The sequence below is a fragment of the Capsella rubella genome, unplaced genomic scaffold, assembly GCF_000375325.1.
Source record: "Capsella rubella cultivar Monte Gargano unplaced genomic scaffold, Caprub1_0 scaffold_3, whole genome shotgun sequence".
Classification (NCBI taxonomy): domain Eukaryota; kingdom Viridiplantae; phylum Streptophyta; class Magnoliopsida; order Brassicales; family Brassicaceae; genus Capsella; species Capsella rubella.
Genome location: NW_006238921.1, coordinates 7525573 through 7544472, shown reverse-complemented (window position 1 = coordinate 7544472; position 18900 = coordinate 7525573). Strand labels below are relative to the sequence as shown.

General features: G+C 39.0%; 5 protein-coding genes across 5 annotated transcripts; all 5 read right to left on the bottom strand.

The window, feature by feature from the left end:
- Positions 1-17: 17 nt before the first annotated feature.
- On the bottom strand, positions 18-2043 carry LOC111831580. Its single transcript, XM_023786312.1, has one exon. The coding sequence runs from the start codon at positions 1506-1508 to the stop codon at positions 237-239; it is 1272 nt and encodes a 423-aa protein (XP_023642080.1). The 5' UTR covers positions 1509-2043; the 3' UTR covers positions 18-236.
- Positions 2044-2149: 106 nt separating this feature from the next.
- On the bottom strand, positions 2150-3769 carry LOC111831581. Its single transcript, XM_023786313.1, has one exon. It carries the CDS (start codon positions 3585-3587, stop codon positions 2343-2345), a length of 1245 nt encoding a protein of 414 aa, XP_023642081.1. The 5' UTR covers positions 3588-3769; the 3' UTR covers positions 2150-2342.
- Positions 3770-4403: 634 nt separating this feature from the next.
- Positions 4404-5774, bottom strand: LOC111831584. Its single transcript, XM_023786333.1, has one exon. The coding sequence runs from the start codon at positions 5709-5711 to the stop codon at positions 4650-4652; it is 1062 nt and encodes a 353-aa protein (XP_023642101.1). The 5' UTR covers positions 5712-5774; the 3' UTR covers positions 4404-4649.
- Positions 5775-8776: 3002 nt separating this feature from the next.
- Positions 8777-10269, bottom strand: LOC111831656. Its single transcript, XM_023786693.1, has one exon. It carries the CDS (start codon positions 10066-10068, stop codon positions 8872-8874), a length of 1197 nt encoding a protein of 398 aa, XP_023642461.1. The 5' UTR covers positions 10069-10269; the 3' UTR covers positions 8777-8871.
- A 2107-nt stretch (positions 10270-12376) lies between these two features.
- Positions 12377-15062, bottom strand: LOC111831448. The gene is given in 5 exon segments (XM_023785571.1): positions 12377-12475; positions 12478-13037; positions 14274-14404; positions 14495-14564; positions 14720-15062. Coding segments are annotated over 5 exon segments (1203 nt in total).
- Positions 15063-18900: the final 3838 nt, after the last annotated feature.

The window sequence follows — 18900 nt, the reverse complement described above, 5'->3', positions numbered from 1 at the left end:
TCATTAGCAAAGACTTGACAAAAGCACTGCATTGTGAATACAAAATGGTTCCTCATAATACTAGATTAAAAACCAAACAGTCCTAGGTTAAAAGAAGACAACTAAACTCATACTGCACCAGCAGAATGTTATTATTTAGCTTTCTTATTCTTAGCCCTTAGGCAAAGAAACTTGAAACAGAGAATAACACCAAACTAAACGACCACATAAAAGACCGTCCACCATAGGAATTAAGTCTACTGCCTACCTTCTTTAGTCACCTGCAAACGCATGATAAATCCTCTCTTTTCATCCAAGTTGCCTTCTCCAAAGACTTTCCCAGCCTGATTCTTAATAATGCATCTGCCTCCTCCCATGGTTACTGAACCGCCTTCATCGGCAGTCATCTGACTAACACTCAACACGTTTTTGTTGATTCCGGGAACAAAAAGCACATTCCTGATTCTCTTCTTCCCTTCCTTGGTCATAATCACGACATCTCCTTTCCCTTCTGTCATGATTACTCTCCCGTCCACCAGCCCAACCCTAGCTCTATACGATCTGTCTAAAGTGGTGAAAAACTTGTCATATGGAGTCATGTGATTCGTGGTACTGGTGTGTACCAGCCACATATTCTCATCATATGTCAAACCACCAACATTTAAAGCTAACATTAGATGCTCGGGTTTTTGGATCCTCATCTGAGCTTGTTGTGTTCCCGCCGCTTGCACATTCCTAGTGTTGCTGCTAACTCTTGCATGATTCCCTCTTCCTCCACACTGGCCTCCACCCGAATTCACTACCCTAGGGTTGTAATAACAGTCTTCTTGGTTATGGTTGTCCTTCTGGCACACGTCACACCACATCTCCTCAGCCCAGGCTTTTCTAAGAAAATCAATGAATTTCTGCAACTCCTGAGGCATAGTTCGAGGATCATCACCATAATGTTCAAAAACATGAAGGAGGTCGCGAGAAGTCAAATCAGGCAGAGTCATGAATTCCTCCAACAAAGGAATACAATCCTCATATGTCTCTGGCAGCGAAGCTATCAGCTTGGCGACAAGCTTATCATCGGATGGTGAAGTTCCCAAATAGTAGAACCGGTCAATCATTTTCGAAACTCTCTTCAAGTACAAATCCATATGTTCTTCTTCATCCATCGTAAGGTTATCCAACTGCTTCTCTAACCTACGTAGCTTAGCTTCTTTGGTACCATTACCTTGATAGAGCAAATCCCAAAGATCCTTGGCCGAAGCAACAGAGATGGTTTTCCTGAAAACCGAATCAGGGAGAGAAGATTGCATTATCTTCAGCGCTTTGTTGTCTTTGTTAGCACGATTTCTCCATAGTGCGAGATCTAAGGACTTAATAGTAGCCGCCAACTCTGGATTCTTCGTTGGATTTGGCGAGACTCCGCTTTGAACAACATCCCAAACTTCATCCTCCACGAGTCTCGTCTTCGTGATTGGAGCCCAATGTTCATAGTCAAAGTCATCGGAAACACCGTCTTGAACATTCACTGCCGCCATAGCCGCAATCAACTGTCGTCTACCCTTTTTCTCTGTATATTCTCTCTTGGAGCAACCAAAGCGATTAAACTAAACACTAACCCTAACACTTTCTATTTATACAAGTGTCTTTTATGCTTAACCGTAAACCCTAGAGTTTAATTGGGAAATCACCAATTTGAGTAGTGGCTCGGTTCGATGTAGTTGGAGAAATTTTATTATATAAACTTATGTGAATCGGTTTACATTCTCTATTACGTAATCTAGAGTTTATTAAATCGAACCATTTTTCTCTGTCATAAACTCATAATGCTGTTTCTGTGTAGGATAGAACTTTGTATAATTTCAAATTTTATAGACATGAATATGGTTGATGTAACTGGGACGAGTTGGTGTCATTTCCACCAGCTCACAAGCTTCAATCGAGAGCCAACGAGAGAGAGAGAGATCAAACGTAAGATAGTAGGAGTTTAACAACTATCAACCAATGGCACTGATGTCCATGACCACCACATTCCTCCCAACCGTCGCCAAGCTTCCCTCAGCCACTTGCGGCCATAGCGGGTGGTCAAAGTCGTCTAAATTTACCTTATCCGTTTACTAAAAGCTCTTTCATTGTTAAGTTGTTAACTAGAGTAGTCTCCTTTCACCATTAGCCAAACTTGACAAAAGCAATGCTTAGTGAATACAAAATAGGTTCCAAACAACTAGACTAAAACCAATAAAAAAACCAGACTAACTCATATTGCAGTAGCAGAATACGAGTAAGCTTTCTTAGACGACAAAATCAAAACTGAAACCACATAAACGACTTGATATATTCCACCTAAAGAGTAAGTCTACTTCCAAATTTATTCAAAGTGAATACCTCTTAATCACCTCCAAACGCAGAGCAATGCCTCTCTTTTCACGCATGGTTTTAACAAATATTTTCCCAGTCTGATACCTAATAGTGCATTCACCTCCTGCCATTTCCATTGAGAAGCCTCTTTTTCCCATCCGGCTAAAACTCAAAACGTTTCTGTTGACCCGGGGAACGAAAAGCACATCCTTGATTGTCATCCTCACTCCATTCATCATAAACATGACATCTCCAATCCCTTCCACCATGACAACATTCCCGTCTGCTAACTGAACCCCAGCTCTGTATGTTCGGTCTAAAGTTGTGAAAAACTTCTCATACGGAGTCATGTGATTCGCAGTGGTGGTGTATAACATCCACATATCCTCATCATATGTAAAATCATCTTTGACTTCTCTCTTCCGATCTAGCTTAGCTTGTGTTGCCGTCCTAACGTTGCCACAGTCTCTAGCATAATGCCCTCTTTCTCCACATTGAAAGCATTGGCCTCTGCCTCCACTCAAGTCCACTACCCTAGGGTTGTAATAACAGTCTTCTTGGTAGTGATTGTACTTCTTGCACACGCCACACCACGTCTGCTCAGACTTGCATTTTCTAAGACGTTTAATGACATCCTTCAAATCACGAGGCATAGTTTCAGGATGATCACCATACGTATTCAATACACCAAGAAGATCGCGAAGAATCATATCAGGCAGATTCATGAGTTCCTCCAACACAGGAATAGCATCGTCGTATGACCATGACAACGAAGTAAAAAGCTTAGCGATAACCTGATCATCAGATTTCGCATTTCCTGAACTACGAAACTGTTCAACCAAATGCAAAACTCTATCCAAGTACAAATCAATAGGTTCTCCTTCCCACATCATAAGATTTTCGAACTGCTTCTCCAACCTACGTAGCTTAGCTTCTTCGTTGTCGTTACCTTTTTGGAGCAAATCCCAAAGATCCTTGGACGACGCAACCGAGATAGTTTTCCTGAAAACCGAATCAGGGAGAGAAGATTGCATTATCTTCAGCGCTTTGTTGTCTTTAATCACACGATTTCTCCATTGTGCGAGATCTACGACCTCTATAGTAGCCGCTAACGCTGGAATCTTCGTTGGATTTGGGGAGACTCCGTTTTGAACAACATCCCAAACTCCATTCTCCACCAGTTTTTTTCTAGTGATTGGAGCCCAATGTTCATAGTCAAAGTCATCGGAGACACCGTCTTGAATATTCACCGCCGCCATTGCCGCTAACAACTGTCGTCGAACCTTTTTCTCTGTATATTCTCTCTTGGACCAAGCGATGCGATTAAACTAATCACTATAGAATAGTGACTCTTATTCTTAACCGCAAACCCTAGCGTTCAATTGACTAGTGGCTCGGTTTTGGTTTTATTCTTGGTTCGGTTATATATAAACCAAGTGAAAACGACTCACTTCCAGATGAATTTTAAGTTCATCACATCATATAACACTTGGGAATTTGGTTAAGCATAGCTTTCGAATCGGTTTAGTTATTGTTGTTAGGGAAGTAAAATTTGGTTTGTATCTGGTCAAATTTAAGTGGGTTAATCCAGTTAAGTGAATACGGATTAATCCCTGCACCACACTCAAAGCTTCTCTCCACCATGATGAATTCGAGTTGTTGATGGTCTGAACTTGTATGATTATAACACTGATCTAAGATGAACTATTCTGACTGATAACTAAAACATTCGTTGAGGTTTGAACTAAACGCATCTGCTAACTTGGTTTACTTCTAAAATTCAACACAACACCAAACATATAAATGTGACTATTTATATCCGGAACAGCGTACATTGCAATTTTGCACCTTGTCATGATGAGAAACGTGATATTTTAATAAACTACCAAATCCATTTCATTGATTTGCATGCAAAAGTTTATGTCACATTGCTATTATTATTGTATTGTTTATCTCCTTTCTATTTCGGTCAATTTCCTCAAGTTAGATCCTGAAATCATTTATTAAATATTTGATCAATTTACTGGAACCCCTTTATTCTACTAGAATTCGTCTCCTTTTACCATTCACAAAACTTGACAAAAGCACTGCATTGTGAATAACAAACATAGTTTTTGACAACTAGATTAATACCCAAGCCGTCTAAGCTAAAAGACGAGACTAATTCACACTACAACAGCAGAATATGAATCAGCTTTTCTTAGATGAACAAACTTGGAACTAGAACAAACGCACAAACAAACACATAAAAAACTTAGATTTGTCCACACTATACGAGTTAAGTCTACTACCGAATTTATTCATAGTGGCAAAGCAGCTTGTTAAGAAGTGAGATTACCTTCAATCACCTGATAACGCAGAAATAAAGCTCCCTCATCCATCACGGTTTCCCCAAATACTTTCCCAGTCTTCTGACCCTTAAGAATGCATTTGTTTCCATTAATCATCATCATGTAGCCTAATTGTCCCAGCTGACCAAGACTCAACACGTTTCTGTCCATATCCGGAACGAAAAGCACATTCTTGATCGTCTTCTTCTTTCCTTCTTTGGTCATGATCTTGACATCTCCTCTACCTTCTGCCATGATAATTGATCCGTCGCCCAATAGTACCCGACCCCTGTGTGTTCTGTCTAGAGTGGTGAAAAACTTCACATATGGAGTCATGTGATTCGTGGTACCGCTGGATAATATCCACATATCCTCATCAAATGTCTCATGTTCAAGAGTGAGTGACAACATTTTATACACGGGCAACTCATTCCTGCTTAGACTACTTCTCTTTACTGATTCATCATATCTGTTAAAAAACTCAGCAAGCCTCTTAAGAGTCACCTTCTTTAGATCTACGTGTTCTTCTAGCAGCGTAGCTACATCTTCATGCGACTCAGAGAGCGAGCCTAACACTTTCTTGACAACTTGATAATCAGATTTCCCAATTTTCGAACGGCGCATCTGTTCAGCGATTTCCATTACCCTATCTAAGTAGGAAACGATAGGTTCTGCTTCATCCATAGTTAGCTTTTCGAATTGCTTCTCTAGCCTACGTAGCTTAGCTTGTTCATTGTTACCTTTTTCGAGCAAATCCCAAACATCCTTGGCCGAAGAAGCCGAGAGAGTCTTCCTGAACGCCGAATCCGTGAGAGACGACTGCAAAATCTGGAGCGCTTTCATGTCTTTCACCGCGAGATCTCTCCATTTTGAAAGCTCTTCAGCTTGGATCGTCGCTGCTAACTCTGGAACCTTCGACGGATCCGGCGGGACTCCGTTCTCGACAACATCCCAAAGTCCTTTCTCCGTTAGTGTAGTTTTCGCGATTCGAGCCCAGACTTCGTAGTTGAGGTCGTCGGAAACATCGTCGTGTTGTTTTTTCGCAGCCGCCATAACCCGTAACTATCAAGATCTCTCGGAGAAAGCGAATGGAATAAACTAATCCCTCACCTGGACGCTTTCTATATTTTATACAGTGACAGTGTGACACTAAACCAAACAAACCCTAAAGTGCAATTTGTAAAACCACCAAATGAGTCGTTCAGGTTAGTGTTTAACATTTCGATTATTGGTTCGGTTTACTTCAATAATAGGACATATATTATTTTTAAAAAAATATTCTGGTCAAGTATTCGGCTCAGTTCCAGATACGTCTTACTTCTTAAAAAAACTAAAATAATTTCCATACATTAGTGTTCAAATTGAGAAGAATTATATTATGATAGATTGATAGTGGTTAGAGAAATCTAATTTGGTTAAGTCTGGTTGATTCAATTTGAATGGACTGATCCGGTTAAGTGATTAACGTTTAACCCACCACCACATGCTAGCTTCTCCTAATAACTCTTCGTTGACTTTTTTCAACATATTCCAAACATATATTTCCAGTAGCAGCTAAAGCGCATTGCAATCTCTGAACAGCCTTTGTATCGGTTTTTCACAATATATTTTTAAATAGAATTCGTCCACTTTTCACCATTAACAAAACTTGAGAAAAGCATTGCATAGTGAATAACAAAACAGTATTTGAAAACTAGATTAATACCAAGCCGTCCTAGTTCAACAGACCACATACTAATTCATAGTGAAATAGCAAGATATGAATAAGAGTAGCACATTGAAAACGGAATAAAACCAAACTGAAAAGAGACATACGTCCACCCAACGAGTTAAGTCTACTACCAAAGTGAAAGGCAGAGCTAATTAAGAGGTGGCATTACCTTCAATCACCTGCAAACGCAGAGACAATCCTCTCTCATCCAACATAATATCCCCAAATTCTTTCCCAGTCCGATCGTGAACCATGTATTCGCCTCTTGCTCCACTTGTGAATGAACAGCCTCTTGATGTCATCTGACGAACACTCAACACGTTTCTGTTGAGACCGGGAACAAAAATCACATTGTTGATCGTCTTCTGCTTCCCTTCCTTCATCTTGATCTTTATATCTCCTCTTCCTTCTACCATGATAACTGTTCCGTCAACCAGACCAACTTTAGCTTTGTATGTTTTGTCTAGAGTGGTGAAAAGCTTCTCATATGGAGTCATGTGATTCGAGGCATGGCCGTACATCATCCACATACTCTCATCATATGTGAAATCATTTAAAGCTAAATCCGTTAACAGTAGATGATCAACTTCGATTTCTTCTTCCTCAACTCTCTCAATCTGAGCATCTGTCACCGCCGGTTGCAGATTCTTTTTGTTGCAATCTTTGGCTTTATGGCCTCGTTCTCCACATTGAAAGCATTTCCCCTTGTTCGGTTTAGATTGCTTGGCTCCACAAGACTTTCCTGCCCTAGCGATTGAAGAAGAAGAGTCTTCTTGGTTGTGATTGTGATTGTGATTGTTGCACAAGCCACAAGACTCCTCAGCCATCGCTCTAAGCCTATTAGCCTTCAACATTAGATGGAAAGATTCCTCTGTTATCGAATCATACATGAAAAAAATCTCGACGAAACTCTTAAGACTCATATTCTTCAGATCGACGAGGTCCCCCAACACTGGAGCTACATCATCATATGACCCTGAGAGCGAGGCTAACACCTTTTCGATAACTTGATAATCAGATTTCTCAATTTTAGAACGGCGCATCTGTTCAACGATCTCTACAACCCTATCTAAGTAGGAATTGATCGGTTCTCCTTCATCCATACTAAGTTCCTCGAATTGCTTCTCTAATCTACGTAGCTTAGCTTCTTCAGTATCGTTACCTTTCTGAAGCAAATCCCAAAGGTCCTTGGCCGAAGCAGCCGAGAGCGTCTTCCTGAAAGCAGAATCCGTGAGAGAAGATTGCAAAAACTGAAGCGCTTTCATGTCTTTCACCGCTACATCTCTCCATTTCGAAAGTTCTTCGGCTTGGATTGTCGCTGCTAACTCTGGAACCTTCGATGGATCAGGAGGGACTCCATTTACGACAACATCCCAAAGACCTTTCGCCGTTAGGGTAGATTTCGCGATTGGAGCCCAGATTTCGTAGTTCAGGTCATCGGAAACAACGGCGTCGGGTATCTTCGTCGCCGTCATAGCCCTAACTGTCAGGGTTTCCTTCAAACTTTTTTCTCTGTATATTCTTTCGGAGAAAAGGGGGAAATGCGAATAAACTAATCCTCTCAAGCAGTGACACTTACTATTTATACAGTCGCATTAAACCAAATTATTAACCCTAAATTACATTTCGAAATGACCAAAATGAGTAATTTCCCGGTTTTTATTCAACTTTTGGTTCGGTTTAGAGGATACAATAAACAAACGGTTAAGCGTTAAATTACAGCTAAGTACATTCGTCCAGGTAGTGTATTTGGCTGACTAAATTCATATGATTAAATTTGGTGGTTTCTGCTTTTGAATATTCTGGTTCAGATTTAATTGGGATAGGGTTAAATATTGTTAGGAAAATTAATCTTGGTCAAATCTGGTTCAATTAAAGTGGATTGATTCGGTTAAGTAATTAACCTTAACCCACACGCAAGCTTCTCCAACGATGATGATTCGGTTAATGGTTTTAGACTTGATTTGATTCATCTGAATCATTTAAGTAGTACTTGAAACTTACTAGTGTACTACAAAATACGTTTATATCTGGAAAACAGTCTCGACAAATAAACGTGATCTAAAATATTCTCACTTACATAACTGGAAAAATGTGACAAGTTACAAGTTCAATTCAATTGTCCAACAAGAATGAATATGTCCAAGTTTGTGTCACAACGCCTACGGTCAAAATCTGCCAATACTGATCCAACACCTATCTTTCCATGTCTGTCTCTTCCTTTCCATTATAAATAAACTTCTATCAACTTTGGTCGGGTTTCTAACGAGTAAAAACTCTTCTTTTATCTACTAGCTAGCTAGAATTCGTCTAACCATTAACAAAAAAAGCATTGCATATAGTGAAATAACACAAATAGTTTTTGAACACTAGATAGATTCATACCAAGCGGTCCAAGGTTAAAATTCACCACAAGAACAATTCATAATAGCAACATAGTATGCAAATCACATAAAGACAAATGCGATCCCACCTCACGAGTAAAAGTCGTCTCCACCAAATTTAAGAGGTGAGATTACCTTCAACCACCTTCAAACGCATAGCCAATACTTGATCATCCGACTCCCACATAGTTTCCCCAAATTCAGCCTCAGTCCGATCGCAGAAAATGTATTCGCCTTTACGTACCTCTTTGAATCTGTAGCCTCTTGATATCATCTTCTCAAGACTAAACACGTTCCTGTTGAGCCCAGGAACAAAAATCACATTCTGGATCGTCTTCATCTTCCCTCCCTTCATCCTGATCTTTACACTTCCTCTCCCCTCGACCATAAGAAGTCTTCCATCGACCAATCCCACAGTAGCTTTGAAACTTCTATCCAGAGTGGTGAAATACTTCTCATACGGAGTCATGTGACTTGTGGCAGCCCCGTAGACCATCCAAATATCCTCATCATATGTCTTTTCATTTAACCTCACAGGCGTTGCCAGTTCAAAATCAACTTTAACTTGTACAACTTGTTCCTGAAACATCCTGCTGCAGTCTTCTTGGTTGTGATCAATCTTGTAGCACACGTCACACCACTTCTCAGACGTTGGTTTAAGCCTAAGGTTGGTCAATAGTTCAAGGAGAACTTCCTCGTTCACTGATCCAAAATCATATCTATTTTCATAAAAATACTGAACAAGACTCGCAGCACTCATGTGATGCACGTTCATGAGCTCATCCAACATCGATTCTTCACCATCGTACGACTCTAAGAGCGAGGGGAACACCTTCTGGCAAATCTGGTAATCGGATTTCTCAATTTTCAAAACACGCAACTGATCAGCGATCTCAGAAACCCTATCAATGTAGCAATCTAGCGATTCTTTTTCATCTTTCTTAACTTGTTCGAATTGCTTCTCTAACCTACGTATCCTCGCTTGTTCGTTACCTTTTCGAAGCAGATCCCAAACATCTTTGGCCGAAGAAGCAGAGAGAGTCTTTCTGAAAACAGATTCCGTGAGAGAAGACTGCAAAATCTGAAGCGCTTTCGTGTCTTTCACGACGAGATCTCTCCATTTTGAAAGCTCTTCGGGTCGAATCTTCACCGCCAACTCTAGAATCTTAGATGGATCAGGCGGGACTCCGTTCTCGACGACATCCCAGAGTCCTTTCTCGGTTAGTGTAGTTTTCATGGATGGAGCCCAGGTCTCGTAGTCAAAGTCATCTGAAACAGCTTCTTCTTGTTGTCGTTGTTGATTCGCCGCCGCCATGGTCGTAACCGTCGTCAGAGAGATTCTTTAAACTTGCTTTTTCTCTATATTCTCTCGGAGAAAATGAAAGAGGTTTTATGCCATTTCGATAACTCGAACTGTTTCTATCTATTTATATAAGCCTAACCGTAAACCCTAAGTTATAATTTGTAAAATCACCATATCATCGGTTTAGCAGACTCGGTATTGGTTCCATCTATTGTCCGGTTTACTTAAAATTGTAATGCGTCAAGTGTTAAATCTACACATATAAATTTGATGCGAGCTCTTGAATTGGTTCTGGTTCGTATTTTCAAGGAAGAGCAAATTTAGTTAATGAAAACTGTTTCAGTTTTAATATGGGTGTTAATCCGGTTTGGCAATTCGATATATAGTCAACCAAAGGGAACTCCACTGAAAACAACTCTGGCTTGTATTACATTTTGGCTTTTCCTTTATACCGGACAATAGATGGAATCAATACCGAGTCTAGAAATGCAATCCTTGACTAAAAAAGTTCAACCACAAACAAAATCCCAAAAACGGCTCCACTAATTAATTATCATTGATTTTAGGATAGCTTTAACGTTTTGATTGATTTTCATAATCTCCATTAACTCATAGTTAAAATCAGAGTTGGGTTCGTATCATTTTTATGTTTGCCTAGTTTTATAATTTATATAATTGTTAAAATACCAACATTTAAGACGTTGAGAAACCTTTGGCTAACACCAATGTTCACATCCGGACAACACACAGAAATCCAAACTATATTTCCAAACACACAGTGGCTATTAGCTTTCTACTTTCTAGAACAAAGACACAAAAAGGGAACCAAAATAAACCTAGCCAAATCCATCAATCAGCTGCCCAATCTTATTTACTCAAATTAATAGTCTCACTGCCTTGCCTATAACATTAAACTTGGTATTATGTAATCCTTCTCCTCTTGGTTTGACAATTACCTTGAATCACATGAGAACGCAGTAAAAAGCCTCTCTTTCCCTTGATGGTTTCACCAAAAGGCTTCCTAGTCTTTCGATCACATATGGCGCATTTTTGTTCACCCATTGAAATATCAAAGCCGCTCCTCAGCATCTGAGAAGCACTCAACGCGTTTCCCTCGATCCCTGGAACGTAAAGCACATTCTTGATCGTCTTCTCACCTTTATCAGTCATGAAAGTCACATCCCCAATTCCTTCTGCCAATACCATGGTGGTACTATATTCAGATATCAAACTAACCTTAGCTTTCCGTGATTTGTCTAAAGTGGTGAAAAACTTCTCATATGAAGTAACATGATTAGAGTTAACGGGGCTTATCAACCAAGTGTCCGGACAAAAAGTAGAATCATCAGCAACAAACGTTTTAACTACATGCTCAGGGACTTGATTTAGCAAACCCCAAAGATCCTTAGCCGAAGCAGCCGAGAGTGTCTCTCTGAAAACAGAATCTGGGAGAGCAGACTGCAGTATTTGGAGTGCTTTCATGTCTTCTCTCGCAAGTTCTCTCCAGTTGCAAAGCTCTTCGGCTTCAATCGTCGCCGCTGACTTTGGAATCTTCGATGGATCCGGCGGGATTCCGTTCGTTACCACATCCCAAACTCCGTTCTTGTTAGGGTGGTTTTCATCACCGCCGACCAGACTTCGATGTTTAGGTCTTCGGAAATGATGTCTTGTAGAGACGGTCTTCTCGCCCTCCACCAATCCCCTTCCATTATCATTTTCGTGTGTTGTTGTCTTGGACCAAGCGTATGAACGAACTGTCTCCCTAAAACCCAACACTTTATTTATTTCTATTTATATATTGTTGCATCATCCGAACCCTAAATCTAGGGGTGTTGCAGTGGATAGGATAATAGAAAGCCTAGCCCAGCCCGAACGAAATTGATTCGGCCCACCAGAAGCCCGAGCCATATCATTGAGTTTTCTCTGTTTTTTTTTTAAGCATCGAAACTTGTTTTACTACCGACATTAAGCTACCATGTAATCCAAAATATATCGTACTTTGTAACACAATATTTAATACATGCATTTGCCTAGTTTTGTAATCTACAGTCGAATATATATCCAAACTTTTTAACACAGCTATATCAATATTTTGCCATCATTGACAGAATTGGCACCAGCAATGAATATCCATCACCATCAGTAAAACACATTAATAATGTTAAAAATACCGCTAAGGTGAAGACTGGGGTATAAAACCCTTGTCGTAATACATAATTAGGTTTTTTTTTGGATCAAAACAACAAAGTAACAAGATGAAAACAGAATAAAAGCCAAACCAAATCCATCGATTTTGCCACGTTATTCCACTGCCCTGCCTCTAAAGGTTACCTTCAATCACCTTCAAACGCAGGAAGAAACCTCCATATTGCCACATGGTTTCACCAAAAGTCTTGCCAGTCGTCTTATCCCATATAGTGTGCATCTAGTTTCTTTCTCCATTGCAACTCCGTAACCACTCCTCTCCATCTGAGCAACACTCAACGCGCTCCCCATCATCCCTGGAACGTAAAGCACATTCTTGATCGTCATCTCGATCCCATCTTTAGTCATGATGCTCACATCTCCCATTCCTTCAGCCATGGCAGTCTGTCCAAACAAGAATCTAACCCTTGCTCGGTAACTTGTGTCCAAAGTGGTGAAATACTTGTCATATGGAGTCATATGATTCGTGGCATTTGAGTATATCATCCACATATCCTCATCAACTGTCATATCACAAGGATGAAACGCAAACAAGTGATGATCAGGTAAAGGTTCCACCATACACCAAAGATCCTTGGCCGAAGCTGCCGTTAGAGTCTTTCTGAAAATAGACTCTGGGAGAGCAGACTGCAATATTTGGAGTGCTTCCGTGTCCTTTCTCACGAGCTCTCTCCATCTGCGAAGCTCCTCCACATGAAGATACGAGGCTGACTCTGGATTCTTTGATGGATCAGGCGGGACTCCATTCTCAACGACATCCCAAAGCCCTTTCTCGGCTAATGTAGTTTCATCGTCGCCGACCAGACTTCAATGTTCATGTCATCGGAAATATCCTCTTGTAGAGTCGGTGGTCTCTCCACATATAAAACCACCATCTCCTCTCGTAGTACTAAGTTTAGGATTTCCTCTGTTTGTACTGTCTTGGTCCTCTTTGAGAAGAGGTTATTTATATTCATAATTGCATCATTACGAAATACTAAAAATATCTTATATAATTTGAATTTTGAAATGAACAAAAATAAATATTCGCCGCCGTCGTATCCGCATATTACTAAAACAGTATATACCATAGTAAATTTTTATATTCTTTTGAGGAAAGCCAAATCTTATTTACAATTAATTATTTACTAACTTGAGAGTTCACAAAATCACTATTTTTATTTTTATTTTTTTAAAACTGCAAAAGGTATAATAATCTGATTACATGCATACGTTTTTGAAATTTTAGTACCGTGAATTTAATACGACCAAACTTTAAAATACATTCTTGAATTTTGTTGAAATGGAGTTCAAACCGATTCCGGTTAATTCTGGTGCAATTTAAATATCCGTTACTTTGGTGTTGAAGTTCTACCACAATTTAAATATGATTCACTTGGGTTGATACAGTATTTACGAATCGGTTTTGGATATAACTAATTGCCATTGGGATGAATTATTCTAAGGGGAACCCAATTTGGTCAAGTCTAATTCAATTTAATTGGGTTAATCCCGGTTTAGTTACCGTAGTCCGTTTTACCAAAAAAAGTTACCGTAGTCCGTAACACGCTACATCACATGCAAGTCTCTCCAGACTCTAGTGCTGAGAAGGGTTGGTGGTTTTTACTTGGGTCAGTGTGTGATTACAACTAACCACACCAACATGATTATTTACTACCAAGATGATTCAAAGTTCAAACTTCAAAACTGAATGAACATAACCATATCAGCATAAAATAGACTGATTACTAATAAGCTAAGTCTAGCAATTAGATGTTCATATCTGAAAAAACAGTTGCAGCATACTAGATTAATGCCAGATGATCCAAACTAATTAAACACCGAATCAAGTCTGTATAGTAGATTGATTACTAGTTAGTCTAGCAACTAGAGGTTACCTTCAACCACCTCCAAACGAAGAAAAAAACCTCTCTCTTCCCACATGGATTCACCAAATAGTCTCCCAGCCTGATCCTTTATAGTGCATTTGTGAGCGGTCGTTATAATTCCATAGCTTGCCTCTGCCATCTGACCAACACTCAACACGTTTCTGTCGATCTTGGGAACAAAAAGCACATTCTTGAACGTCTTCTTCTTCCCTTCTTTGGTAATGATCCTGACATCTCCTATTCCTTCAGACATGATAGAATGTCCCGTGATGAATCTGATCCGACCTCTGTGTGTTCTGTCTAAAGTGGTGAAATACTTCTCATACGGAGTCATATGGTTCGAGGTGGTGCTGTATATCATCCACATATCCTTATCAAATGTCACAGGAGCAACATTGAAAGCTAACATTTGATACTCAGGTATTGCCTCATTCCTGCTTTGATCCTCTCTGTTTCTACAGTTTTTGAAGACATGCCCTTTTCCTCCACACTGAATACACTCCCCTCTTTCATGCCTAGTCTAGGCAGCCTAGATCTCATAACCCTTTTCGAATCTCCTTCCTCTAACCTGACTTGTTCCAATCTCTTCTCTAACTCGGCTTGTACGTTAGCTTCTTTCAACAAATCCCAAAGATGTTTGGCTGAAGCAGTCGCAAGTGTCAATCTGAAAACCGAATCTGGGAGAGAAGATTGCAAAACCTGTAGCGCTTTTGTGTCTTTTCCAGCAAAATCTCTCCATCTTGAAAGATCTTCGGGTTGAATCTTCATCGCTAGCTCTGGAATATTCAATGGGTTGGGCGGGATTCCATGTTCAACAACATCCCAAAGTCCTTTTTCAGCTAGAGTAGCTTTCACGATTGTAGCCCATTGTTCATAGTTCAGGTCACCGGAAACAACTTCTTGTAGGGTCGGTATCTTCTTCTCCGCCGTCATTACCGGTGATTGTTAGGGTTTTTTTTACTTCTTCTCTCTATGTTCCTCTAGACTAGAAGAAGAAAGGTTTTGTCCATTTTTCTCCAACACGTTTTATTTCTATAGCCAAACCGTAAACTCTAAGCCAAAAGTAAACCGGAAATTAAATATGGTTCATTCTCGTTTAGTTTAATTGGATTGACCGGTTGGGTGATTAATGTTATTGTGAAAAAATATAGTTTCCTTTTTTTCGCGTAATTATATTTAGATTTTGTTTTTACATAAGAAAAAAGGAAATTGTGTTGAAGCAAAAAGGAAACTAATGTATTTTCCCCAGATTAAATTAAAAGAAATAATAAAAGATGCCAATAAAAAAAAGAAATAGTAAAAAATGTCAAAACAAAAATGGAAATAGTTATAAGAAAAAGGAAAACCTAAAACGAAGATATGGGCTTATGCTTTTAGGCCCATTATAACGGTTACTAAACTAAAACTCTATATAAGAAGGTTGCGATGTTTGGTACTTTCAGCTTCTCACAATTTGCTATTTTCTTCCTTCGCTCTCGTTTTCTCTCTGAACCGATACTGAAGATCTTCTTCTTCATAGTTTTGGGTTTTTCTTTAACTAAATCCAAATCCTTCTTCTTATTCTTCTACATATTAGGGTTTCTGATTGTTCTGTTTCTACAAATCAAAAACCCTTCTGTTTCTTCTTTTTTAAGGAGATTCAGAGTTTTCAAAAAAAATCCCTGATTTAGATTCTTCTTAACGAGGGATTTTTTTCCAGAGACTTTTGTGGTCTTTGGTTTTAGTATTGTTTTAAATTATGATACCCAAAGGAAAGCGACTACACATGACTTGTTTGTGTTTATCCGTTTTCCAACTTGGGTAAATTGTCCGATATCAGATCACATCTGTGATAAATAAAAGTCTTGTCTTGTCCGAATAATATTGTTTTGCTGTTCTGGGGCAGCTTGACACATAACATATGATTGTGTCTGTCCGGTTTCAAACTTGGGGAAATTGTCCGATACGTCCGTGAGAAAAATCTTGTCCCAATAATATTGGAGATAACCAGTCTCTACCGTCTTGCTGTGCTGGGACAGCTTGATGGAAAATTCAATATCTCTGCTATGATCAGTCTTTGTTAAGGCTTGGACAAAGATGTCCTGAGAAAATTCAATTCTCTGCTCAAATTTGATGGAGTACAAAAGTCCTTTAATAAGGCTTGTGTAATAAGGGAAAAACTCAATTGTCCGATTAAAAGAAATCTTGCTGTTGCTGGGGACAGTGAGTTAAAATTCAATACTTTGGCTATTGAGATTATAATCTCTGCCAAGATCAGTCTTTGTTAAGGCTTGTCTCTGTCCCGATTAAAAGATATAGTGCTGTAGCTGGGACGGCAATTTAACATTCTGCTACAGAGAATTTTACAATCTCTGCTAAGATCAGTCTTTTTTAAGGCTTGTTACAATGATATATGTCCGATTGAAAGATGTCTTGCTGGAACTGGGACAGCATTATAACATAGAGAATACTTCAATCTCTGGTAATATCAGCCTTGAAGGCTTGTACAATGATGCATGTCCGAATAAAAGATATGTTGTTGGAGTTGGGGCAACAAGTTATTACATAGAGAATATTTCAATCTCTGCTAAGATAAGCCTTTTTAAGGCTTGGTACAATGATATCTGTCCAATTGAAAGATGTCTTGCTGGAACTGGGACAGCATTATAACATTGAGAATACTTCAATCTCTGGTAAGATCAGCCTTTAAGGCTATTACAATGATGCATGTCCGAATAAAAGATATGTTGCTGGAGCTGGGGCAACAAGTGATAACATAGATAATACTGCAATCTCTGCTAAGATGATCAGCCTCTGTTAAGGCTTGTCTCTACTGTCTTGCTGTGCTGGGACAGCTTGATGGAAAATTCAATATCTCTGCTATGATCAGTCTTTGTTAAGGCATGGACAAAGATGTCGTGAGAAAATGTAATTCTCTGCTTAAACTATATATGCAAATTTGATGGAGAATAAAAGTCCTTTCATAAGGCTTGTGTAATAAGGGGAAAACTCAGTTGTGCGATTAAAAGAAATCTTGCTGTTGCTGGGACAGTGAGTAAAAAAATTCAATACTTTGGCTATAGAGACTATAATCTCTGCCAAGATTAGCCTTTGTTAAGGCTTGTCTCTGTCCGTTTAAAAGATATAATGCTGTAGCTGGGACGGCAATTTAACATTCTGCTATAGAGAATTTTACAATCTCTGCTAAGATCAGCCTTTTTTAAGGCTTGGTACAATGATATTTGTCCGATTGAAAGATGTCTTGCTGGAACTGGGACAACATTATAACATAGAAAAATACTTTAATCTCTGGTAAGATCAGCCTTGAAAGCTTGTACAATGATGCATGTCCGAATAAAAGGTATTTTGTTGGAGCTGGGGCAACAAGTTTCAATATTCTGCTATAGAGAATACTGCAATCTCTGCTAAGAGCAGCCTTTAAGGCTTGTTTAATGATGTATGCCCGACCAAAAGATATGTTGTTGTAGCTGGGGCAGAAAATAAAAATCGAATATTCTGCTATGCCTTTACTAAGGCTTGGACAATGATGTCCTGAGAAATTCAATTCTCTGCTTAAATTGTACAAGTCAACACTCTGCAAATTTGATGGAGAATAAAAGTCCTTTAATATGGCTTCTTTAGTGGAGGGCAAAAACTCAATTGTCAGATCAAAAGATATCTTGTTGTAACTGGGACAACATGTTAACATAGAGAATACTTCAATCTCTGCTAAGATAAGTCAATATTCTGCAAATTGATGGAGGATAAGTCCTTTAATAAGGCTTGTGTAATGGCTTTGAAAGATTGAAAAGCTCCATTGTCGGTTTAAAATATATATTTCTGCTAGAGCTGGGACAGCATGATAGCAATTCAATATTCTGCTACAGAGATTCAGAGAATACTTCAATCTCTTCTAAGATCAGCCTTTGATAAGGCTTGTAAGATGATATATTTCTGATTGAAAGATGTCTTGCTGGAGCTGGGACATGATTATAACATAGAGAATACTTCAATCTCTGCTAAGATCAGCCTATAAGGCTTGTACACTAATGTATGTCCGATTATTACAAGATATGTTGTTGTAGCTGGGGCAGCAAGTTAAAATCCAATATTCTGCTATAGAGAATACTTCAATCTCTGCTATGATAAAGGCTTGAACAGTGATGGCCTGAGAAATTCAATATTCTGGAAATCTAATGGAAAATAAAAGTCATGTAATAAAGCTGATCTAATGGCTTTCTAAGAATGGAAAGCTCAATTGCCCAATTGAAAGATATTTAACCAGAGCTGGGAAAGACATGTGAACATAGAGAATACTTCAATTTCTGCTAAGATGATGTCTTGTACAATGATGTCTTATTCTGCAAATTGATGGAGGATAAAAACATAAAAGTCCTTTAATAAGGCTTGTGTAATGGCTTTGTAAGATTGGAAAGCTAAGCTCAATCATCAGGTTAAAATATTTATTATAGTTGGAACTGGGACAGCATAATAGCAATGCAATATTCTAATACAGAGAATATTTACATCTCTGCTAAGTTCAGCCTTTATCAAGGTTTGTATTCTGCTAATTGATGGGGAATAAAGGTACTATAACAAGTCTCGTTTAATGGCTTTCAAAGATTGAAAAGCTCAATAGCCCGATTAAAAGATATCTTGTTGGGAGCTGGAACAACATGTTAACATTGATGGAGAGTAAATGCCACTAATTAGGCTCTTCTAAAGCTGCTACGAATGGGAAAAACAATTGCGTGCAGCTTGTTAGCTTGGGAGAAAATCAGTGTTCTGTTTA